General features: G+C 37.6%; 3 protein-coding genes across 3 annotated transcripts in view; all 3 read right to left on the bottom strand.

Moving 5' to 3' along the window:
• The window catches only part of ndufab1b (NADH:ubiquinone oxidoreductase subunit AB1b), a 6092-nt gene extending 2352 nt beyond the window's left edge, over positions 1-3740 (bottom strand). The window contains exon 1 of the mRNA XM_055153085.1: positions 3663-3740. Coding sequence (XP_055009060.1) covers positions 3663-3740 — 78 coding nt within the window. The remainder of the gene's footprint in view (positions 1-3662) is intronic.
• Positions 3741-6491: 2751 nt separating this feature from the next.
• Positions 6492-11096, bottom strand: si:ch211-157c3.4 (Lipopolysaccharide-induced tumor necrosis factor-alpha factor homolog-like). Its single transcript, XM_020919913.2, has 5 exons — positions 10979-11096; positions 8345-8394; positions 8180-8263; positions 7262-7451; positions 6492-7169 (listed from the first exon to the last, which is right to left on the bottom strand). The coding sequence occupies exons 2-5, from the start codon at positions 8388-8390 to the stop codon at positions 7052-7054; spliced, it is 438 nt and encodes a 145-aa protein (XP_020775572.1). The 5' UTR covers positions 8391-8394; positions 10979-11096; the 3' UTR covers positions 6492-7051.
• A 5366-nt stretch (positions 11097-16462) lies between these two features.
• On the bottom strand, positions 16463-24336 carry slc2a6 (solute carrier family 2 member 6). The gene is made up of 8 exons (XM_020919909.2): positions 24121-24336; positions 23042-23313; positions 22863-22959; positions 21278-21377; positions 21010-21203; positions 19712-19887; positions 18476-18762; positions 16463-17041 (listed from the first exon to the last, which is right to left on the bottom strand). Exons 1-8 carry the CDS (start codon positions 24166-24168, stop codon positions 16713-16715), a joined length of 1503 nt encoding a protein of 500 aa, XP_020775568.2. The 5' UTR covers positions 24169-24336; the 3' UTR covers positions 16463-16712.
• Between the last annotated feature and the right edge of the window lie 313 nt (positions 24337-24649).

Raw genomic sequence — 24649 nt, forward strand, 5'->3', positions numbered from 1 at the left:
CATATTTTGTGATGTTAAAATGATGGGGCCAGTGGGGCTGAAGCATTGGATATTCAGTTGTTTTACATGTTGCAAATGTTTGTGGTTCCCCAGTATATGTCAGAATGAAATTCTGACTGTGCAGTGGTACACAAATGACTTTTTTGTCTGATCAGTGTACAACCTCACACCTGCTGCTCTCTCTCTCTGGGAGATTCATGTTTTTTGAAAGAAATATCCTAACAGACATTATGACAGACAAATGTTGAACCAGATCATTTGTTTGGGATAGGCTCCACAATAAGCTTGTGTCTGAAAGTCGGAGAACAATCACAAGCTATTGTGAATGAAAACACTTCAGTTAATTAATGTTGACAATGAAGATGTTGAACTTTGTGCCAGTTTTTGTTTCATGTAAATAGGTCCAGTAATTACAGATGAACCATAAATCAGGACACACATAAATAAAATATAGGGATTACAGAATGTTGTGATAACACATAAAAGAACCAAACGCTATAGGGAGTTTCAGTAAAAGACAGGGTTATGTTGGCGAAATAAACTCACATAAATAACCCATAAGAACTTCAGTGTATGTGTGCTGTATGTCACTGTAATCTGCTCACAACAGAGTATTTATATTTTGCATTGTCCTGCTGCAGTCTGTATAGAGTTTATAAACTTTCCATAACATAGTGACAGACCCATGCCTTTTCACATTTGCGGTACATGACTGGTCAAAGCACTTTCTTCCCTCTGTGGCTGTAAAATGTCACACCTCATGGCTTATTTTATAGATTTTTTTCATGAACATTGTTGAATATCAAACTCCTAAACAGGACCGTGAACAAAAATGAAAATGTGCCGTTTCGATCCATTTTGTATTTTTTCTTGAGTTTTCAGACAGTCTGAAACTTTATTTGGCTCTGTTTGTGAATTTGTGCATTGTCACCATGGTAACTAGTGAACATTCTACCATAGAGATGCATGTATTAAAGTTTCATATCAATAGTTTTAGTTAATAGTTGTCAAGATTTAAATCGAGAATGTATGTATTTGTGAGAAAAGGCAGGTTAAGTTGATTTCAGCGCTCACTCTGGACTTGTGGTTCTTCTACAGGAAACATGTCCCACCCGCGGCCCTGGCTAGGGTTGGATCATTTCAACAAAGCTCCAAAGAGAGGGCGCTACACCTACCTGGAAAAGGCAATCAAGATCCACAACTAAGAACAGTCACCCTTTATTTGTCCCCCACATAGTCCTCCTGCTCCTCCCTACCTTCCTCAAGGCACCGTAACCACAGACAGTAACCAAGCGTGTGAAAGACAGAGGGGAGAGAGAGAGAGAGTGAGAGTGCATGAGTGTGCAGATTGCGTGATTGAATGTGTGCCCTTGAACGCCCCTCCCGCCCGGACACCTGGACAGCTCTACACCGGCACTTGGTCTTCAGCTATAAGGATGTTTGCTGCAGCTGATGGATTATTCTAAAACCACAAAAAAAACTGCACCAACCACCTCCCCCAATTCTTCAGTTTGACCTTTTTTTTTCTTTTTTTTTACCGCCAGCCTCCGTGTTGGGGCTCACTTCAATTGTTTTGTGTGTGTTTTTTTTTTTTGTTTTTTTGGCTTCTACCTTATTTTTTGCCTGTCTGGAAGCGGGACATGAAATTGGATTTTATTATAACATACACTTGAAGAGCTGAAGTGGAGCACAGTTTGAAAATTTAAATCTATATAATAAATCTATGTAAACTTCTAGGCTAGGGATTCTTTTTCACCTCACCAGCTTTTTCCCTGCAGATTTTTGGGGTTGTTTTTAATTTTTTTTCTTTTTTTGGAAGAGGCATTATGCTGCTGTGTGGAGCTTGCTAGGAGGATATGTTGGGACAAAACAAAGGATTATGGGATGGTAGATTCTGAACAGGGGTTCTTTTGAAAACTGTCTCAGACCACCTGTTTGAAAGGGCCAGCGTGGCTCGATAGTTTTGAATGGCTTTTTCCTGCTCCAATCCTTTAGTGACAAACAGTATTTCCATGTTGAAGCCACATTTCTCTCTCTCACTTAACTTTGGTTGCAGGAATGATTACTTTGTCTCTTTCTGCAGATCTTGTATAATAAACCACCACGGCATCTGTTTAAAATAAATGAGGAAAACGAAAGGAAGCTTGTCTGTATTTCATCTTGCACATTAGCACTTATCATAGAGGATCGAGGTTTCTCAGGATGTAAGGTGGGGTCGCTCCAGTACTTTGGAAAGAACATGCACGGACGAATATGTCCTCCTTGGGAATTATTGTCCCCGTTTGTCATTCCTCCTCTGAACTCCAGAACGTGCGCACACAATATTTTTCCTACCCACTGTACGTTTGTCTGTCTTCTGTCGTGAGTTTTGTCGCTCTCTGGTGGTTGGGAGCAGTAATCCGCGCTGTTGTGCTTTAGGTAGGGAGCTGCAGATAAACTAATCGCCTACAGGGGATTGTGTAGAGACAAAACCAGCATTGTAAGAAACACTTTTGGCCCTATGAATTATGTTTTCTTTTAAAGCACAGATGGAATGCTCCCTATTCGCTTGCTCTGTAAAGACAACATTTAAATTGTATATTTAAAAATATTAACGTGTAAAATTGCAGAGAAACACACGCCTTTGTTGTTGGGTACAGAAGGAGCCAGGTGTTCATATTTCTTGTGTGTAGGTTTTTTCTTTATTTTCTTTTTGCGTTCCTGATGTACCATTAATTATTTTTCTGTTACATTGGATTTTACTTTTAACTGCATTGGTTTTGTCTTGTTAAAAAGTGCAGTACAAAAATGGCCTGCAGAATCACATCTTAATTTGATCTTTTCCGGTTAAATTCCTCAGTGTAGCAGCAGTGTACGACAACTACTCCTGTATATTGCCTTTTTGCTGGAAAATGTATGTTGAATAAAATTTTCTATAAAAAAACTAATTATTAAACCTTATTTTGCTGCTTGTCAAAACTGAATGAAGTGTTTCTCAGTCGGGGGTTCATGACCCGTTTGGGTTACTTGGATTTATTTTATTTGTTGCATCATTATTACACTGCTTGCTTATGTATTGGGAAAACTGGGAGATCTACACATTTGTGATTTTGTTATTATTGCAGCGCGTTAAATCTGTTATTGTAGGTTATGTCACATTTCATCAAAACATCAAACGACATTTCCCACCATACATTTGGGCTTTGCAGTCCATGATAGCAGTTGAAGGCGAAAGAAAGCAACTGCAGCAGCCATGATTTTCTATTTTATTGCCATGTTTGTAATGAGTATACGTTAGTAATACAGGCAGTCATTTGATCAAACAGTGCACTAGTTTCAGAGCCGGTTTGTGTAAAATCATAAGACTGTATAAAGAAGTAAATAAATAATAAGTATATAAATATTCAGATCCGGATGGAGCAGTGGAGCGAGGGCGGCTGGAAAGGAGCCCGTCTGTGAGCTGTGTTGATGAAGATGCGACAGCCTCAGTGGAATAACGGGACTATTGCACTCGCGTGGAGGAAAAATGTGTCTGTTTTGGACTTAATCTGCTTCAGGGAAATACAGGACATTTCTTCAGACATGTTTTTTCTTTGCATTTGTGAGAGGTGAGTATGAGCGCGCTGTTCTAATGCACGGCTGTGTTAAGGGCGCTTCTGTGACCCATGAGGCACCTGTCTGACCAGCGCACTGTCCTCCCTGTTCTGCTCCTTGCCTTCCCCCTGTGAGCCCTGCTCTGGACCTTCTGCCTCTCGGTGCATCCAAGCGCCGCAGGGATGAAGGTGAGGATGAAGAGGGAGACCCCCAGCTCCAAGAGACAGTCCACATCTTCTGGGACGTCTGGAAGCTTTTCGCTTTACTGCCACCACCTGCTTCAAGACCCTGAGTTGGACGATGAGTTCAGTCTCTGAGACTCTGGGCTTGGTAACATCATATCGACAACATTTACCACCTTCAACAATTCCGATTTTATTTCATGTACATAGTTTTTCAATTTATTATCTTAGCTGTGTGTCCCAAAATCATTTTTCATATTTTGTATGAAAGCAAGGAATCGTATATAGGATTTCTACAACCTTAAAATCCTGAAAAGTCTTAAAAGCAAAAATAAATAAATAAAATAAAATTAAGTTAAACATGATCAGTAAGTAAATAGTAATATATAAACCAAATTTAAACTGCAATGTCACAAATGTCCTGTATAGTACACCTTGTATTCTGCTCTGGGGGTAGGTGGGTTAGAGGGGAGAAGGTCGTGGTGTTGCTGGTGCGATTTCCCCTCCTTTGCTGTGCTTGTTTGTGTGTTGAATGAGAAGGAATACTGTGTAGGAATGTAACAATTCAGCATAAACAAATTCTTTAAATCTACTCACTTGAGAAAGAAGTCACTCTGATACTTGTATGTAATTTCCTGCATGGTACGCTTTGCTGTGTGTTTATTTTGAGCTGGCTCCACTCTGGCTGTAGGAGGGTAACTTATTAATTAATATTATTTTAAAAATAACTAATAAAATAAATTTTAAGTATAAATACAATTAAATCTCTCACTGGAGGAAATATTTCCCTGTCTACATTAGGAGATTTGTGTTTGTCCACTCATTCAACAGTTGATGGGACACTCAGTTTCTCTCTTTTTTGGGCGTGTTTGTTTTTTAGTTTTTTGTTAGTTTTTTCAATAATTGTAATATAAGGTTAAAATGTAGAATTAGCACAACCATGGTATTTATAGAACTAAACTGTTTACAGTACATGTGTATCTCTGTGTCACTGTGTCTTTCTGTAAACTACTTTTACGTTATAATGATTTGTAAGATGTGGAGACTTGGGTTTGTTCACTAACTTGTCAGTTGGTGGGACACTCCCTAATTCTCCTGTTTAAGTTGTTGCTTTATGACTACATTGTGCTACAAGTAGTATACAAATGAACAAATGTGTACTATTTTGTAATGTTATATGTAAAGAGTCTCTGTGGAGATTGTATTTTTAATTTATAATAATTTGTACAATGTGGAGACTTGGGTTTGTTCAGTAACTTGTCAGTTAGTGAGACACTCCCTACTTCTCCTGTTTAAGTTGAATTTTAACTGTGTGTTTACATGATAAAACATTGTACTTGCTTCTTTGCACAGCGTATTGGTATCAGTACTCAAAAACCTCTATTTTTCAGGATGGTTGTTCATTCAAAGGAGGTCCTAACCCAAAGTTCATCTCTTTAGTATTTGTGGATTAATCTCACAGAAGGAGTGTAGATGAACACTTAATGCTTTCTTCCTAGTTCCATAAAAAGGGCGAGTCACTTTTTATGGAACTATAATATGTCTTATTATATATAACTCCAGAAATGTGTTCCAGTCGGATCCACCGTGTACTGGTAAGTAAAGAACAATACTAATGTAATATTTGTATTAATTACTAAAGACTGTTGTGCACTTTTCACAGAAAGGTGCCTCTCTGATGGAGCTCTCCATGGTATCATCCACCAAGTGCAGTGAGCCACCACCAGAGGGAGTCCCGATGTTAGAACACAAATCTGAGGACCAGATGGGGACTCTGGGGACCCTGAACTTACTCCCGGATGCTTAATGGTGATTGTTCTATCCTTGCAAATGTAAAAACATTAAATGAAAGGGAACATGGCCCGATAATCACGAGCTGGAGTTTTTCTAGTGTCAGAGCCAAGATTTGTGTGCGCAGCGCTAAAACTTTGCACCATGGAGAGTCTTGAGCGGGACTGTCGCACGGCCCCAGTGAGACTGGACTGACCGAACCATCGGTGCCAAAACAGAACACTGCTCCTGGTCTGGTGAGAACATACATCTCCTAAACCCATCTCCAATGTCTAGTTTGCTGTCTAACCTTTTATTAGCCGAGTAGGAAAGCAGATATTGCCGCTTTGTTTCTATTCATTTATATTCTAAGGGAAAATCAAAACACGTGGAATTTTACAGCTATCATTATTTTTATGAAGGATGGGTTACATTGTAAAATCAAAAGTATGTTGGTTTAGGGTTGCCAGTTCCTACAACCAAAACCAGTTGTAAATCTAAAATGGCAATGATCTGAATAGCCTGTTCATTAAACCAGCACCTACAGCCGATTATGAGTCAGTGCAGCCTCTGCAGCTCGGTGAGGGAATTCTGGAGGCTCTGAGCTTTCACATGACGCCTGGTCTGTCCATAAACAAAAGAGAAAACTTGTATTTGTCGTCAGCATGAAGGCAACCACAGGTTCAGTGACTCCGAGCCAGTTTACTTACAGTACATGCATTTCTTGCTAATCTCTTAGTATTTTTAATGCTACTTATTTGGAAGTTTATTACCTTTTCGTTTACACTGTATTATTATAATATATTGTGATGTGTGAGCTACTGTGTCCAAGTAATTTCCTTCATGGATCAATAAAGTCTAAGTCTAAGTCAGTAAAAGTGCAAGCCACAGACTCTACCTGTTTCATGAATCTTTAGGATGTAGACCTATACAGGCTTCTTAGACCAAACCAAAAAAGAGGAGAAAGGACTTCATGTGTAATTTATTTGAGCAGTGACATAGCCAAATATTTATACATTGAACCATACAAGCTTCTAGTAGGTAAGAGAGGGTAGGGCAAATGCATTATCACTTTCAATATGTTTTTACATTTTAATTTTAAGAAATGCCGATATATTATATGTTTAGCTTATAAGTTAAAAATGTACTTATTAACTACCAATGACTAAATTAATTTAGAATATTTAATTTAGTAATTGGCAGTTTGATGGGTGTGTCTGCATGTAAACATAATACTAAATAAGCAGATATTTTAAAAGTTTAAAGAAATATTTTAAAATAAAATAAAAGTATTGATTAAGTCTATTTACAAACCTTCATTTCAAAGTTTTAAAGTTTTTAAAGCATTAAAGAAGAAGTAATATTTTTCTGCTGGAATGCAACATGCATTGGATGTGCTTAATTTAAGCAAAATCACTCCTAATCTCGACAGAGGAATCTTAGAGGTGTTAACGTTTGATTTTGCTTCGGCTAATAATGCTAATCCTCATCTGGTCATTTCCACGGGTTAAGCTGTGCATCATGCGTCATTTACAACACTTTCTCTTCTCGATGTGCAGCACTCTGTTACAGCGGGGGCACGTGTGGTAGGCGTCTTTAAACTTGTTCATGAAGAAGGGGATGAGGCAGCAGCAGAGCACCAACCTGTGAGAAAACCACAGCAATCCAACTACAGGCCTGACAACACTCAGACAAAACAGATACAAAACACACAAAACAAGTAAGTAAATCCATACCCGAGGCAGACGAAGAGCAGGCACATGAGCCAGGCGTATCGTCCGGCCTTGTAGGTCACGTTGGTCATGACCTGTTGCTGGCAGGAGGTGCAGGTGGCCATGCCTGGGTTAAAGCCTAAAGCAGTGTCGTAGCTCACATACTTATTTTTACCATCGGAATCAGGGTTGGAGCCCAACCCTCCTGTGTATACTATAAAGAGAGGACATTTTAGCTTTAGTATACTGTGTTATTATTAGTTATTGCACATTACAAAATGAGTTAGGGCTGGGCAATATGGAAATAAACATCAAATTCTGATCTGGTCCCTGTTATGATGTATGCTTTTTTGGCTCTATGTGATTCAGTACTTTCCTGATTACTGTAGCTCTGTACTCAGAATGCATTGATACGATACTGGTACCGATATCAGCGCTGACTTTTACCATTTTGATGGATCAAATATCAGTTCCTGGATATCAGTTCAGTCAGTATCTCATTTTGGTCTATTAACTGGTGTAATACGATGAGTTGCTGAACAATTATGCCCCAAAACACCTCATATTATTGAACTTGAACAAACATTAAATGATTAAAAAACTATTAGAAGCCAGATTTAAGTAATATTTAACCATATACCAATTGTGTTCAGAGAAAATAATATGTCTGGTCTCTGTACGGGTTGGTATCGGATCAAAAAAGATGGATTGGTGCATCTCTATTCTATACTTAAACCACAAATGCTTTCGTCACGCTCTCTTTCTATCTGTCAGCCTTCACCTAGCGTTGAGTGATTTAACCAATCACAATGTAACTTCTCTTGGAGTTGCAGGTGGTTTTAGCTGCACATTTAAAGATACTAACTACATGGACCATGACAGATTTGAAATTATAATCTCTGTTTTTTTGCATATTGCCCTCCCTCAGTGTCAGTAAATTACCCGGTAGCCCCACGTGGGAGCTCTCTCGAGGAGTGAATGGCGTGTGGACATTATAAACCTTGACTCCACCGTCTCCGCCTTCCACTAGATCAGAAAGAAAAACATTAGTCAGTTGTCCATGTTAGTTGAGTTAGTTATCATGTCATATTGTTTATGTATACTCACCCGGTAACATATAAGGCGGAACGTCCTTCCTGCCGTCTGCACTCATCGCACTGTGAAAAAAATTGTACAATCATTTAAAATATGTTCTCTGCTTTTGTAGGCTTCTCTCTTTTCTGCCTCCGAGTAGATCTGATAAACTCTGTGGACGTGTGGATGTCTCCTGTCAGGCTTCAGGGCGTGACAATGAGGTATGGTTACACTCAAAACATGCGTCATTTTGTCTAATTTAGATCATTTCCTGTTGATCCCAAGCAATTATTTGAGCCAAAGTTATCAGCCCAATACATAAGTTCACTCAACATAACAAAGCAAATTATATAATTATTTCAAATCAGACTTTTGTGTGTTTTGCATTGCTGGATTAGCTTTCAGTCCAGTCCTTTGTTTTCCTCCTAAAATAAAGACACACCTATATGTAATTACCCTTGCTTTATATTTAACTGTAGCTGTTTTAATAATAGCTCATATTTTTTCGAACTGAATCAAACTTTACTGCAAACTACATACCCATCCAGACAATTGAAACATGCTTGGATTGTTAATAATGTTAAGTTGTCATGTATGAGAGGAGATAACATGAACATTTAACGCCAACGCTTAACTGATAATAAAAAACTTACATAAGAAAGGCATCACCTATTTTTAGAGATAAAAATAGAGAACCCAGTTCAGAACCCGGAATACAAATTGACATTTCTGTTTTGTCCGAAAAGTAAGCTCAAATTTTTCTAAAGTATTTCTCTTTGAGCACTTCCCTTGACATTTTACTTTCACACAACCAATCTTTTCATTTCTTTTTCTTCTTTTGTGCCTACTCACACACGATGCACGCAGAGAGGCTCAGATGACAACTGTAAATGCTTGCGTTTCACAAAGCTGTGTGTTGATTGTGGGCATGTGTCTGGGCATTCAGTTTAGGCTGTGAGGTGTAGCTTTGGCCTGTCCGTCACCCTCCTCGTCGCACACATGACACACTGCTTTGTCACTGTTCCCCACACGCACACACAAAAGGGCCTGTATACACCCAGGAGCCGAGGGAAGAATGCAGTAGAGCCGCATGGTTCTGTGGGCTGTCGAGCGGGTGTGTCTCAATATCTGATCAGCCCGTAGTCTCTGCTTTATCCAAAATCTCAACAAGCAGCACATAAATGTACTAGTTTAAAGTACAAATTAAACTGTTTTAAGTCCTTAATTTCAAAAGGATTCTTGTATATGCTTGTATTTGCCGTGATAAATACGAATTCCAAATGTAGTCTAGTATAAAAACACATAAAGAGCGAGAGCTTCAGGATTTTCCTGGAACAGGTGCTCCTTGAGGGCAAACCTCAAAAACCAAAACAAAAGATGAAGATGCTTGTAGTACAAAAACTTACGTGGGATAGACTAAAAAAGCAAAAAGTATTATAAAAGTCCCTTATTTGTTATATGGGATGAGTATGTAACCAATAAAAGACTTTAAGAATATTTCCAACAGAGTGCTTCAGACTTTTTTTTCTCCACTTTTTTTTTACTCTTTTTTAACTTTTTCTTAAACTACTTTTATTACAAGTAAGTTTTTATAGTACAAACATGGTCACCTTCACTGCTGATGTCAAGTAGTTTTAGTTTTAAACATTTACGCTCTTTAGAACTTAACCTATGATGCACAATATGTCAGATGCCCTACCAAAATCAATCAGCTTTATAGTTTGTTACCCACTGGCATAACAGCAGAAAGCAATGTTCATTAGAAGTAGTTAAAAAGTAGTAATATTAGTTTTGAAATATGTTTAAATCTATATTCTGAAAGGAGGATTTATAGGTTTTTTTCTGCCTGCTCCTTTTGGGTTTTGTAAATTATGAAAAAGTGGATAAAGTTGAGTTGCCCAAATGAAATAAATAAATCCTCTTAGCATCATAACACACCCCGGGCCTGGAGCGCAGTGTCAGTATTGTTTGACTTTTGGCACAGTGGTAAATCCATGTCCTACTTTGTCTCGAGTGAACCCATGACTGTTTGGTGTTAATCTGCTGTAATTCACACTGACAGGTCCCTCCCTGCCTGCCTCGACCTCACATCCTTCAGTAAAGGTGTGTCCCTCTGTGCCGTCAGACAGCTCTGGATGTGCACCTGTCAGATGATCAATGACACTCGCTGACCCAGTTAGTTATCTGAGCGGCGCTGATCCAAATCACACTATGTTGATACGTTTCTTTAACATTGCACATCCTTAATAAAAAATAAATCTGTTTTTCACTTCATATTACAACACAAATGTCCATGGAGAGAAAAATACCGATTCACGTTTTACTTTAGTTCACCGAAATGCATCTTTTGTGCTGTTCTAATAGTTAAAAAAAGAGAAAAACTAATTATTTTGCTTTTAAAAACAATACTAAGTTTAAACCTGCTTGAAGTTGTTAAAGAAATGTTACTTTTCCACAAACATTTACTTACTTAGTTTAGTAAGTTTTAGGCATATTGTGAAGTATCTACAATAAGGATATTTTAGCTTGACAGTATGAACATTTCTGAGACAATTTGTCCTTGCTTCAAACCTTTTCTTCTGCACATAATTGATCCAGTAATATGAATCATAGGAAGTAATTCTAGTTTAAAATATCAGAGTCATTTTGGAGTCGGTGCGATCTTACCTGTTGAGTTGCTTGTCTTCAGTCCACAGAGTCAGAGGTCAGTGCGTGTGCTGCTGCTGATGTAGACTCCCACAGGCTCTAATGACAGGCACATTCACCTGTCTCACCTGTACCTGAGTTTGGCCCCGCCCCCCGGCCCCACCCACCTGCCCCCTCCCTGCTGAAATGCAATCAAGCCGGGCCTTAGTCATTAGGCGTAGTTTCAAACGCAGGATTGGTCTGCATTTGGCTTTGTTCTCTCGCTCTAGCCCGTTATTAAGGGAGTGTGTGCAGTGTCTAACCTGTTTTCTTGCTTTATTTTCCTAGTCTGGACTTTTTCACTTAAAGCAAGAAAGAAGATTAACTTTTGTTTACAGATGCAATTAAAAAAAATAATCAATGCACAGATAACGTCTTTCTATAGGACATTGTTCTGAATGATTAATCAAATATATTTAGACATATTAACACCGAGAGCCTTTAAATAACGCGTGGGTAGACAAAGGTTTCTCTCGCTTTAAAAAAAAAAATTAAGCATACAGTTTTGTGAATCTGCAGTGATTTATCTTTCTTTGCAGAGATTACACGGGGTTGACTCTGGACTCAATGGCAATATACTGAATGTCTCTCCCTACTCTCTCTTACAAGTTTTTCTGCTCTCAAATTCAGAAAAAATACTGAAGTAATTTAATATAGCTGATATTTTACTGCTCTATAACAATGCCGTTATATTTGTATGGAGCTTTACGATGTTTGATAAGCCTCCACAAAGATTAACTGTAATCATTTTTTATTTTGTGGTTTCAGGAAAGAAAGCTTCTAGTCAAGTGTTTAGCTCAAGGACACAGCAACAGAGCGCATGAGGGGAACTGGGATTCACACACCGCCGCTCTCTGACACGTTGGACGATCGCTAAACCTCTGAAATAAATAACAATAATCAGTATAATATGATATAAAATTTGTCACTTTTCTAGGGAGGATCTACATTGTCTTCATGTATAATTGCCAAGAATGTATTGTCAGGTCAGATCTGTGGAGAGGCAACCCCACTCACTTTAATAATATTGGTTTTCAAGGTATTTTTGAGCAATGAAAGCAACAGTAGTTGAATAAATGCAAAATAGAGATGATAATAAGTTATACTGAACACCTTTAAAGTTTAAATATCTTTATATTTAAGATGTAGTCACTAGATATAATAATAATCATCATACTACTAATACTACTCTTATTACTTCTACTACTACTTCTGCTAGAAGTATTAATAACCATACTACTACTACTACTACTACTACTACTACTACTATTACTACTGCTACTACTACTACTACTACTACTACTACTATTACTACTGCTACTACTACTACTACTACTACTACTACTACTATTACTACTGCTACTACTACTGCTACTACTACTACTACTATTACTACTGCTACTACTACTACTACTACTACTACTACTACTACTACTACTACTACTACTACTACTATTACTACTGCTACTACTACTACTACTACTACTACTACTACTACTACTACTACTGCTACTACTACTACTACTACTACTACTACTACTACTACTGCTACTACTACTACTACTAGTACTACTACTACTACTACTACTACTACTACTACTACTACTACTGCTACCACTTCTACTACTATTACTCTATTACTACTACTACTACTACTACTATTTCTGCTAGAAGTATTAATAACCATACTACTACTACTACTACTACTACTATTACTACTGCTACTACTACTACTACTACTACTACTACTACTACTGCTACTACTACTACTACTACTACTACTACTACTACTACTACTACTACTACTACTACTACTACTGCTACCACTTCTACTACTATTACTCTATTACTACTACTACTACTACTACTACTACTACTTCTACTACTACTACTACTACTACTACTACTACTACTACTACTACTACTACTACTACTACTACTGCTACCACTTCTACTACTATTACTCTATTACTACTACTACTACTACTACTACTACTACTACTAATAATAATAATAATAATAATAATAATAATTTGCCCCAGGGGCTATAAGTGGAAATTAACTCTAATGTTACAACCGGGCATATTTATAATGTTTCATAAATAAAATAAATAAATAAAAAATTGAGTAAAAATTTAAATAATAATAATAAATGATAAAAATTGTGTCTATAATAGTGTTTTCCAGGTGAACCGGAAGTGGACGTTTTACCTCGAAATGTTGGGGTGGAGGCTTGAAGGTGTGTGGGGTGTTGTCTGCCTGATATGAGCAAGCTGAGCTCATAGCTGCTCTGCTCATCTGCGAGTGTGTTTCGATAGGCTTGATTGACGACATTCCACACAATAGACCAATCCTTACAGTGTTTTACATTCCACTGTGAGGCTGAGGAGTCCAGGCCTCTTTGTCACCTTATTAAGACAGTGAACTTCAGAAACGGATCCAAAAAGACATATTTTAATAATGATGAAGCATTCCACATACCAGGCTATTCCAGACTGGAGAAGGCCAGAAGGGCAAAGAGCAAAGAGCATTGAGTCTGTCGTCCCCTCTGGTCCCTGATTTTGTGTCTGCAATGAAAACCGAGCTCCTGCTTTGGTCAGAAACTGCACTTGGAATCCATATGCCCTGATAACCTAAAATGAACCCCTCAAGCAAGTGACACTATAAAGCATGTTACTGTTCAAGTTGCTGTACCTGATTTTTATGTCTAAGAAAATCAATTTTAAACTGTTTCACTAGTCCAAAGTTTTTCCTCACTTACCTTATAAATACCGAGCCTCCTAATTATTCAATGCGATTTGTTTTTAAATGCTTTTCACAACTTTCAGAGACCAGACCAGACCAGAGTTTTGTCGTCACAGTAAAGCTAACTACAAAGGGCTTTACAAATAACCGTGTAATTCCTGGTACTTGGACTGAAAACACTTTCTAAGTAGATGCAGACAATTCAGAGCTGATTTATTTAACCTCAAAAGCTGCTTATACAATATATTTGAACTGGGGCAAGACAAAATTTGCTCAGATACATGGACATAATCCTCTTGAACTGAACATTGAATGGATGTATTGTATTTGAAGCACATCCTCTGGCCACTTTTTTTTGAAGAGAGGGACCACTCCAGAGTTACTGTCCTGACTACCATGATCGTGTACAGGCAGACTCAAGCCAAGACAGTTCCAAAACATCCAAAGATATTCAGGACAGTTTTCATCTAACCCTGGTCACATGATGAGTCTAAAAATGAGCAAGAGAAGGTCGAAAAGGTTGTCTAAAAAAGAAAAAAAACATAAAAGATTGCGTGATCCAGAGAGAATTACAAGCAACTTCTAACTTAAATGTGTATTTTATAATCACTTCAAAGTAGTTTAGCGATTACTGCAGATTATTAAACATTGGTAAGAATTATAAGTAGGCTATCAGATACAGAAAAGAAAAAGAATGAGGAAAAGCTCTTCAGATTTATAAATAGCCCGGACGTGGCCACTATATAAAGCCAGCACAAAGGAGACCGAAGTTAATATCAGTTACGGATAAAGGGTAATGTAGTATAAGAACTACGAAAGACAAAATAGAAGTACAGCTAATTTAATTCTATTCCCACACATCATGTCATAAAAGTACAAGACAAAACACACTCTTACATATTTGGCTTTACATCTATTTTAACACACATTTCTGTATTTTTGTTACATTATTTACTTCAGATACTTGTTGATGTTTTTCTGCTCTACTTCATTTCGATGTCCATCTATTTGTTTAATTATCAGAATGTTTGGATGTGGGGAGTTGTTATCTGAGTCACTAAAAAAGCAGCATAGTGGGGCATGTCACCCGGCTCGTTCAACCTGCCAGTAATGTATAAAACACATGGAAGTAGCCTCAGCACATCTGGTTCGGCTAATTGGTGCATATATGTCCAATTAATCAGCATCTTTTGTTGTGATACGTGTTTGTAGAATAAACAGCATGTAGAAGGCGTTTCTTGGACCGAAACCTTTTTAGCACTAATGAACGTCGTGGAGAATTCAATTAAGGTATTAGCGTGCTTACGGAGGGCGGACTCTATGCCATACATTCATAATAGGAGAAGAATGCCTCTGCTTAAATACAACAAAAATGATTGTGTGCATTGTACGTATTGTAAGTTCCACTGTGTCACCAAGGAAGCAGATACATTTTAACACCAAACTGTGGAATATTCCAGGCGAAGCATAAATCATCTCACGTAGACAACGGATGGTGGACACTCAACAAAGTAGAGTCATTAGTTTAAAGCTGTGTCAAGCTGTGTCATGAATTGTTTTTTTTGTTATTGTTGTGAGAGTTTTTGTGAGGAGTGTACTTTTGTTTATTGTGATAATACATGCTGATAGAGGTGTTTCCCAACAGATAATCGAGAATTTAGCAAGAAGAGAGGCTTAAAATGAATAGTATTTGTGTTAAAAATGTTGTTTGTATTTTACATTTTTAAGTAAGTTTTGAAGGATTTTGGACATCAGGATCATTAAAGACCCCGCACCTAATTTTTTCCCCCATGTATTTGAACAAAATATGTGAAAACTGTGAAAAAAAACAAAACATGGACTTCCAAAGAAGCAGGGCAAGCTTGTGTATATGGCGTCCATCACCACCATGTGATTAATTTAGTGACTTGACAGGTTCAGTTTTGGTTAAATTACAACCACAGTCAAGACAATAAATTATAACAATGATAATAATAATAAACGCAAAAGGAAAAAAACAAAAACAATACAAAACAAATTAAAACAAGTGAAAGAGAAGAAAAAGAAATAATAATATAAAAATGAAATAAGACATTTTAAATAAATAAAATTAAGTAAAGGGTTCTGTATCTTTCCCTCTTTTTTTTTTTTTTTTTAAATTAGTTAGATTAGATCAGGGGTGGGCAAACTTTTTGACCCATGGGCCACAAAGGGTTCTACAATTAGAAGGAAGGGCCGGACCAGGAGCAGGTGGATGGAGTGTAATCCACCTCATAAGAGAAAAAAATAACATGGGATATGTAGAAAACAGATCCCATGTTACTGAAATATCCCATAATTGAAAATAATTACACAGCATTACAACAAAATGTCTGTCTTTCAAGTCCCACGGTATTTACTCTTTATTGAAATGACTTTTAAAACACTGAAAATTATAATTTTTGGCCCAGGCCGTAGTTTGCCCACCCCTGGAATAGATTATATTTCGGTTATCTTATTTTATATTTGTCTTGCCCCAGTACAGATAGATTATTTAGTAGCTCTTGAGGTTAAAATATGCGTGTAGTGTGCTGTCTAATTAGGAAGCATTTTATTGTCTGATAATCTAAAGTATGTGTTAGCATGCTAGTTGTTGTCATCTTTATCCTCATGGCAAAACTCTGTGAAAAGCGCTCATAAAGTCATCGCGGTGACTAATTCACAATGTATAAGGTAAGTGGGGAATAACTTTGGACCACTGCAAACTGTTAATAATTAACATTTATTCTTTTTAACAGAGTAAAAATCAGGTGCAGTGCTTTTAAAACAAGAAAATATAATTTTTACAAGTAATAATGAACAATACAGTACTATACAACTATAGTAAACAGATTTATTTGCCTGAGTTAGGGGCTATTCAGAGTGTGAGATGAAGCTTAGTGGGCTACTCATGACAAAAAGCATTGGGTTCCACAGTACTGAATGCAGTCCTGTGTTGTTCAGTTTGTGTTGTTCAGGTGGAATCCAGCACAGAGGGGCTGCGGCTGGAGATGGTGAATTTGCGCCCCGTCCTGAAGTAGTTCTCGATCTCCTCCAGCGAGCGCCCACGTGTCTCCGGGATGCACACGGCGGTGAAGAGGAGGCACAGCACACACACTACAGTGAAGAGCAGGTAGGGCACGTACAGGCCGTAGTCCAACATGTGAGTGAAGGCGTGAGTGAGCGCAAACGCCGTCAGCCAGCTCACCGTCACACACAGTCCCGAGGCCACGCCCCTCGTCACCAGCGGCAGCACCTCTGACATCAGCAGCCAGGTGATCGGGCCCCACCCCATGGCGTATCCTAGGAGACAAGACCATATTCAAGCACATGAGCATTGTTTGCTTGTTTGTATAGTAGTAAATAGATGATTTGCAATTATTATAGGCACGAGCCTATTCCATTCACAGATTAAGGTTTTGAAATTCCCATAGCATTTAAGTAGGTGTGGATGATACTGACAAATTATATCTGTATGTTTTAGAATTATCTTAGTAAAATTTTGATAATATCTTGTATGAATGTAGGAGTGGGTGTAAGTCTAAGTGTCAAACAGATCAGACAGATTTGTTATAATGTTGTTACCTCATCAAAAACATACCTGGAGTTGTGTTTGGTTTCATTCACACATGTTTGAGTAACTCTTTATTATTTGTCTCCAAAGCTCAAAATGCTCTGTTCCACCTTGTGATGTCATGAAGTGGTAATTTTTAAGTCAACCTTTTCTTCAGTAGAGATTGGAAATACTGGGACTGAAATTATCGAAATGATTCTAGTGAAGCTGCATGGACTTTAAAAACACAGTAGAGCACTTCCTGTATTACCACATGACATCACAAAGTGGAAGAAAGTGTTTTCAGTTTCAGAGAAGAACACAGCCTAAATATGCAAGGATTGTGTGTTAAACATGTGACAAATGAAACAAACTCCAGGTATGTTGTTGATCAGAAAATAGTGTAATAGGAGCACTTTTTACTGTGGAATATTCCAGGCAATGCAATAACATCTCCATGGAGACAAGAAGCTTTTAAGAGATAGCAGTGTGGACTCAAGACCAGTCTTGGTTCTGAGACTGGCCTCGAGACCGCGTTTGGACTCGGTTATGACTTGGATTTGAGTTCCTTCTTACCACGACATGTGGCTAAAATTTGTCTACTTAAAGTGCACAAATGCATCTGTATTTGTCACAAGTGTGTTTGGTAAATGTGCAGAGGTCAATAGGAGAATGTAACTCTAGTTAGGAACTTGAAAAAACAGGTTTAAAAATCCTACCCACTTTTATTTATTTTTTTATTCACTTACAAGTGCCAGTGAAACTACTCTTAAAAACAGGATTCTCAAACTGTGGGTGAGACTCCAAAAAAATGGCACAGAGTGTTTAAGTGCAATACAGTTTGTTTAGCTTTTTTATGCCTAATTGAACATTAATCAGATAAAATAGAGATAGATTTATTAAAAAAAACATTGATATATATGTGCCAAAATAACTGTAAAATAGAAATAAATGTAGAAAATGACAAAGATGGTCTCGATTTGGTCTCAATAGGCTGTGGTCTCGGTCGTGTCTCAATCATGACCTTGGGCTTGTCTGAGTCTTGACCCTCAGAGGTCTGAGTCTTGTCCTGGTCTCTGTGATCTCTGACTGGTCTTTGGCTGGATTAGTGCGGTCTTAACTACAACACTAAGTGATAGTGACTTCGCTTTCAAACATTTTCTGTAAATCTCATGAACACTCACCAAAGATGAACACCATGGTGCTTATGACTGGAATGATGCTTGTATCACTTTTGCTGGGGTCCATTGTAGCGTTTACTAGGGCATTGTGGGAGTTGTAGTTCAGGACTGTGCTGTTTTGGGAGCCAGGACAAGGAGTGGTGTGGGAGGTGATCGTCAGTGTCAGGGAGGAGACGAACATGAGCATACTTGACGTGTACAACAAAGCTTTACGCCCAGCTTTGTCCATTAAACTGGCTGCCAACACCACTGAAAACAGTCGCACCACTCCCACCAGAGCCGCATCATACCTGAAGAACAGAGATGCATATGTGTTAGTTAAATGGCCCATATTACACTATTTGCTGATCTATGTTATAATGTTGTTTCCTCATTCAAAACATACCTGGAGTTGTGTTTTGTTTCATTCACACAAGTTTAACACGCAAATCCTGCATATTTAGGCTGAGTTCTTCTCTCAAATAGAAAACACTTTGTTCTATCTTGTAATGTCATGGAAATTAGGAAGTGCTCCACTCTGTTTTGAAACTCTACACACCTTCGCTAGAATCATTTGGATAATTTCAGCCCTGGAATTGCCGAATTCTGCTGAACTAAAGGTAAAAGGTAGATCTTAACTTGAAAACTACAAATACATGTCATCACAAGGTGGAACAGAGCATTTTGAGTTTAGACTTAGACTTAAACAAAATCTATGTACTTAGACACAGCAGCTCACACATCGCAATATAATGTAATAACAAAGAGTAAACAATATAAATGGTAATAATAAATTCTAAATAAGAGACAAAAAAGGTAGCAAGAGACAAAGGTGTCAAATAAGGCATAATTATATAAATGTAAGTGTCCAAGTCAAAATAAAATAGAAAAACAGGTAATAAAATATCAAATCTCAGCTATATAAAAAAGGTGGAAGACAGTGCAACAATGATATTATGATTGACAGGACATAGGGTTATCCGTCACATAAGGGTGAGTTGTTGTACAGTTGTAGGGAGTATTAGCTGTTAGATAAAGGTGAGTTGTTGTACATCTGTATGGAGCATGGTATGAATGTAGTCTTGTAGTTCTGTATAGTCCTGAATTTTGAAGATGTAGACAGACTAATAATGCAGGATTACTCAAACAAAACACAAGTCCAGGTATGTTTCTGATGAGGTAACAACAGTCTTCATAGTCATTTTACATAATATAGTATACAAACTGTATGATGGATGTGATATAAAAGAAGGCATTTACTTTGCTTCTAGGGGGACTTTGCTCCTGGCGAAGATGGGTTGTAGGTAAATAAGGACTGGAGTGATGCCTGTCATCTGTTGAAGGAATCGCATCCCCACAGAGATGAGGATTGGTTTATAATACTCAGGTGTGCCCAGCTGGGATAAAGTCACTCTGCTCTGCATGCGGATACTGTACTGGAATAGACAACAACAATATGAACAAAAACTGGCAGCTATTTGAATAAAAATATATATTAGTAGGGCTGCAACAAACAATTAGTAGTCGAATAGCAAGCGATCATCAGTGGTGGAAGAAGTAGATACAGATACTGGAGCAAAAAAACACTTAAGTAAAAGTATAAACATGGAAAAATTTGCTTAAATAAAAGTACCCAGTTTAAAGTATTTTGGTGCAAATATTGAGATCTAATAAAGCTCCAGATGTGGTGATTTTGATAGAGATTTGTGCTTAATTTTCTTCAACAAAAACAACTTCATCGAGTTTTTTTCCTGTCTGTTTTTATTTATTTATATATTTTGTTTGCTCAAACTATGAACGTGTTAAAAATAAACTCTCAGACTTTTTAGCATGTCTCAAACTATAATAACATACTTTTACTTTTCAGCCCTGTTCTAAAATGTAGTAGAGTAGAAAATACGCATACTTGTTCTCAAATGTAGTGAAGTAAAAGTAAAAAGTATCCACTTACATGTATCTAAAATGTATACTTAAGTACAGTACTTTACTACTTTTACTTTGTTACATTCCACCCCTGACAATCTTTTTTTTTTTTTTTACAATTTGTCAAACAAGTCTTTCTGTTAAAACATGCAATACACTGAGAACCTTTAAATGTATTTTTAACCAAGTAAAATAGCTTAAAATACTGTGATTCACTAATTTAATAATGTTATAAAACTGATTTTTGTGTTTTGGATTCTGTATAGTTCAGATTACAATACAAAATACAATTACGATCATTTTAATAGCCAAGTACCTGAATAATTATTCCATTATTTGTCACAATTCCAATTAATCGCTGCAGCCCTAAATGTTATATTAGATAGGATTTATAATGTGCCTTAGAAACTGATGACCCATTCCTGCATTAAACTCTGTAATGATATTAAGACTATTTGTAGTCACAGTTGCCCTGGGGCAGATCTTTGACCATGACCTTTACAATCTTTGCTGCACAAGCTCCTAACACTCAGGGCAGTACAGTAAAGCACCAACAACACCTTGACCTCGACAGAAATTCTGGTGCGGGAACTGAACAACCTTGAAAACTGAAATAGTCTTGCATGGTGTGTTACCCGTATTCCATTGAGCTCTGGGTTGGGGTCATAGTCTGGGCCCCGGAGCCAGTGCAAGGCCTGTAGTGCTTTGTCGTCTCTGCCCATAGACAGCAGCCTCCTGGGAGAGGACGGCATGAAAGACAACAGCACGACCATGAGCACAGCTGGTATTCCTCCTGCTATGGCCAACCAGCGCCACTCCACCCACAAACCTGCACAAGCGCCTCAGATTAAAAACTGATAAAACACAAGCAGGATGGAGGAATAATCTGATGTGCGAACCTACCAAGTACATAAAGAGTTAATGTCCCAAACACTGCGGTGATCTGAGGACAGGAGCCCAAAGCCCCTCGAACGGCCTTGTGGGAGATTTCAGAGATGTAAACCTGTCATAAACAAACATATTTATAACACATTTCTTTATAGGTGATGAGATTTTAACCATATTTTCATGTTGTTCCTTCATACTTAAGTTATATCTTGATTCATTCATATGTGTTTACTCTTGTAATGTCCATTGTTCACAATGTCTGTTTTCACCTATTTCCTATCCTCTATTAGCCAGGCTCCGCTCAATTTCATTTCTCTCCAGCGACTAGGTCAGGAATCGGAATACACTAGACGGTTCGCCATAACCCTGGAATTGCGAGTCCGGGCACCAGCCAATCAGCGAAGAGCCATACATTCTGTGTTGGCAATGATTCCCGAGATCGAGGATTTAAAGCCGGAATAAAGAGAATGTTTGGTGAATTTTATCAAGGGGAAAGACGTTATTGCCCTTCTTCCTACGGGATTGGGGAAAAGCTTAATATACCAGTTAGCCCCGTTAGCCACACATTACATACTTCAAGACCAAATAGCAGCGATTGGTTAAATTTAAAAAAGTACCCGCCTACCATCAAGCAAACAAATTCTAACGCTGTTCAGACGGTTTTGACAAAGTGAAACCGGTTGATGAATCAGGCTAATCCCCTATCACCTATCCCTGCTCCCTGCTCTGCATTTGTCATGATAAAAAAGATCTGACGCATACACATAGGGTTAAGAATGCCAAATAGCAAATTTCGACAATAAAAACATTATTCAGAAATCTACTGCTTGTCACGGAGAAATGCTGCTGTGGAAAGGTGGGGCCTCTTAGTTTTACATTTTCAAATAGGAAGTCAATAGACATATTTCTGTGATTAAGTTGTGTATTTATTTATTATGTCATAGTTTAAAGATCCTATATTACGCAAAGTATACTCTTGTGAGCTTGAAGTCATGTTATAATTTAGTTACTTCCTCAAAAACATACCTGGAATTATGTTTTATTTTAATCACTCTGAGAAATCCTGCATTACAAGTCTGTCTACATCTCCAAAGCTCAAAATGCTCTTTTCCACCTTGTGATGTCATGAAGCGTTAGTTTTCAGGTTAACAGCTACCTTTTACCTTTTTGTTCAGCAGAGATTGGCAAATCCAGGGCTGAAATGACCAAATTATTTTAGTGATGGTGTATACAGTTTAAAACACAGTAGAGTACTTCCTGTATCACATGGTGGATCAGAGTGTTTCCTGTTTGAGAGAAGAACTCAGCCTAAATATGCAGTTTGTGTGTTAAACATGTGTGAAAGAAATAAAACACAACTCCAGGAATGTTTTTGATGAGAACAACATTATAACATACTTCACAAAATAGCACAATATGGGCTTTTTAATGCAAAATACCAGAAAAAGCATATGTTTTCTGATAGAAAACTGATAGAGACAAGACATTGTTTTGATTTGCTACTAAATTACTCTCTAAATCACTGCACACTAGTCATAAGTAGGTTTAGCAAGCTATTATAAATACAAAGAAAATAAATAAACTTTGACAAATGACTTACTGGAATGGATGCAGCAGTCATTCCTCCAGCTAAACCTGTAAGGAACCGTCCCACATAAAGCATGGGCAGGTTAAAAGCACCTCCCATCAGCATGTACCTAGGAAAGACAATCAAAACATCAACTTCCATAGTCTATATAAATCATAAATCATTACTGTATTCCCAATCCCAGAACACACCCAATAGATGACGGCACTGCTGATAACATTATGCTCATCTTTCGTCCAATTTTGTCGTTGAGCAGCATGGCCCCTAGCCCCCCGGCCGCGGCCCCCAGCGTGTAGATGGAGCCGAACAATGCAGCCTGAGAGGTGTTCATCCTCAGTCTGGGGTCAGCATCAGGGGCTTGCAGCACAGGGAGCACAGGGGACGGATACACCATGGAGTAACCAAAGCTGAAGTTTCCCAGGACAGCAGAGAAGACGGCCAGGAACAGTCTGGAGTTACGGATCTGGAAGTCAGCAAAACCATTATTAGATGTATTTGTGTATATTAGATGATCACTTTTACAGTTTCCAATTTGATTGTATTACAGTAGACTATATAAGAAACTAACTATATACTAATTATACACATTTTAAGATAAGATAAGATAAATTTGTCTTGGGACAGGGAGTAACATGCTTTATCAAAAAACAGGACAACACAACACAAGCACCACATAGAACAGAATAAATATGAGATCAAGTATGACCACGAGTGATGCACCAACAGGACCTTTAAATTATTCTTAACAGGCAAGCCCTTTGCATTCTTGTATTCTATTAATAATTGCACATTCCCTAAGCCTATGTGCAGTTTTAATTGCACATTCCCCTTGAGCCTATATGCAGTTCTTTACAGCGTGTGGCATGAAGAATTTTGTATTCATCTTAAGTTGCAATAATAAAATGCTTTTTTCTCATTGCAACATATAAATGTGATGTGTGAACTGCAACAACTTAAAGTAGGAATATTCTCTAACTTTGGTGAATTAATCAAGTCACTTTGTACAAAAAAAAACCATGGATTTCACTTTGTATTTCCAAAATGTTCTTTATGTGGTTTATGTGCAGATGAGCAGATTTATTTCAACTTTAAAAGAAAATGACAGATCTAAAGTCACAGACAAAAATATTGTATGGGTACGTGGAGGTCTTAAGTCAGAAAACAGAAATACAATATTGCTAAGAGACCAAAAATTTACAGTGTCACAACTAATGGAAAGGAAGTTTGATTACGTTTAAGCAACAAATCAAATACTTTTAAAATATCCTACCCTTTCTTGCCTTCTCCTCAGCAGTGGTGTGTTCTCGTCTCTTGGCATGTCTGCAGAATCAAATTGCTTTGTTAAGTCCAGAAACCATGAAATCTCACAAAATAAAAAGCTTAAAACAAGTCAAATGGAAATAGACTAGAATCTGTCAAACATGTCTATCAACTACTTGGTCAGGCGTCCCTCATCTTTGTCTAAGGCAAAAAAGGGATTTTGATCTTGATGTTGACACTAGTGTTATTTCCAGATGGTGTGGTAATTGTGGATTCCGGTTAGTCATTGTAAAACTGAAACTGAAATGCACTTTTAAACAATTTCACACAATCAGGTGAAAGTGGAAAAAAATAAAACCACGTCTGTTTTAGAGAAAAATTAAAATATATTTAAACAAGTAAGCTCGAAGTTGCAGATATTATATGTTTTTATTTTGCTATATGCTAATAGCTTGTAGCACACACACATTAACCTTTCGAGGAACTCATCTTAAAATAGGAAATAACTCTGTAATTCCAGGATTGGGACATTGCATGAA

This window comes from Boleophthalmus pectinirostris, unplaced genomic scaffold, assembly GCF_026225935.1.
Source record: "Boleophthalmus pectinirostris isolate CB_2022bp ecotype Guang Dong unplaced genomic scaffold, ASM2622593v1 HiC_scaffold_17, whole genome shotgun sequence".
NCBI classification, from domain to species: Eukaryota; Metazoa; Chordata; class Actinopteri; order Gobiiformes; family Gobiidae; genus Boleophthalmus; species Boleophthalmus pectinirostris.

Coding starts and splice junctions, on each gene's coding strand:
- si:ch211-157c3.4 (XM_020919913.2), bottom strand. CDS start 8,390: ATGAGTGCAGACGGCAGGAAGGACGTTCCGCCTTATATGTTACCGG. Junction 8,264..8,344: donor TCCGCCTTATATGTTACCGG/GTGAGTATACAT, acceptor TTTCTGATCTAG/TGGAAGGCGGAGACGGTGGA. Junction 7,170..7,261: donor CTGCTCTTCGTCTGCCTCGG/GTATGGATTTAC, acceptor GTTTTCTCACAG/GTTGGTGCTCTGCTGCTGCC.
- slc2a6 (XM_020919909.2), bottom strand. CDS start 24,168: ATGCCAAGAGACGAGAACACACCACTGCTGAGGAGAAGGCAAGAAAGG. Junction 21,204..21,277: donor ATTAACTCTTTATGTACTTG/GTAGGTTCGCAC, acceptor GCGCTTGTGCAG/GTTTGTGGGTGGAGTGGCGC. Junction 18,763..19,711: donor AAAGTCCCCCTAGAAGCAAA/GTAAATGCCTTC, acceptor TCTGTTCTTCAG/GTATGATGCGGCTCTGGTGG.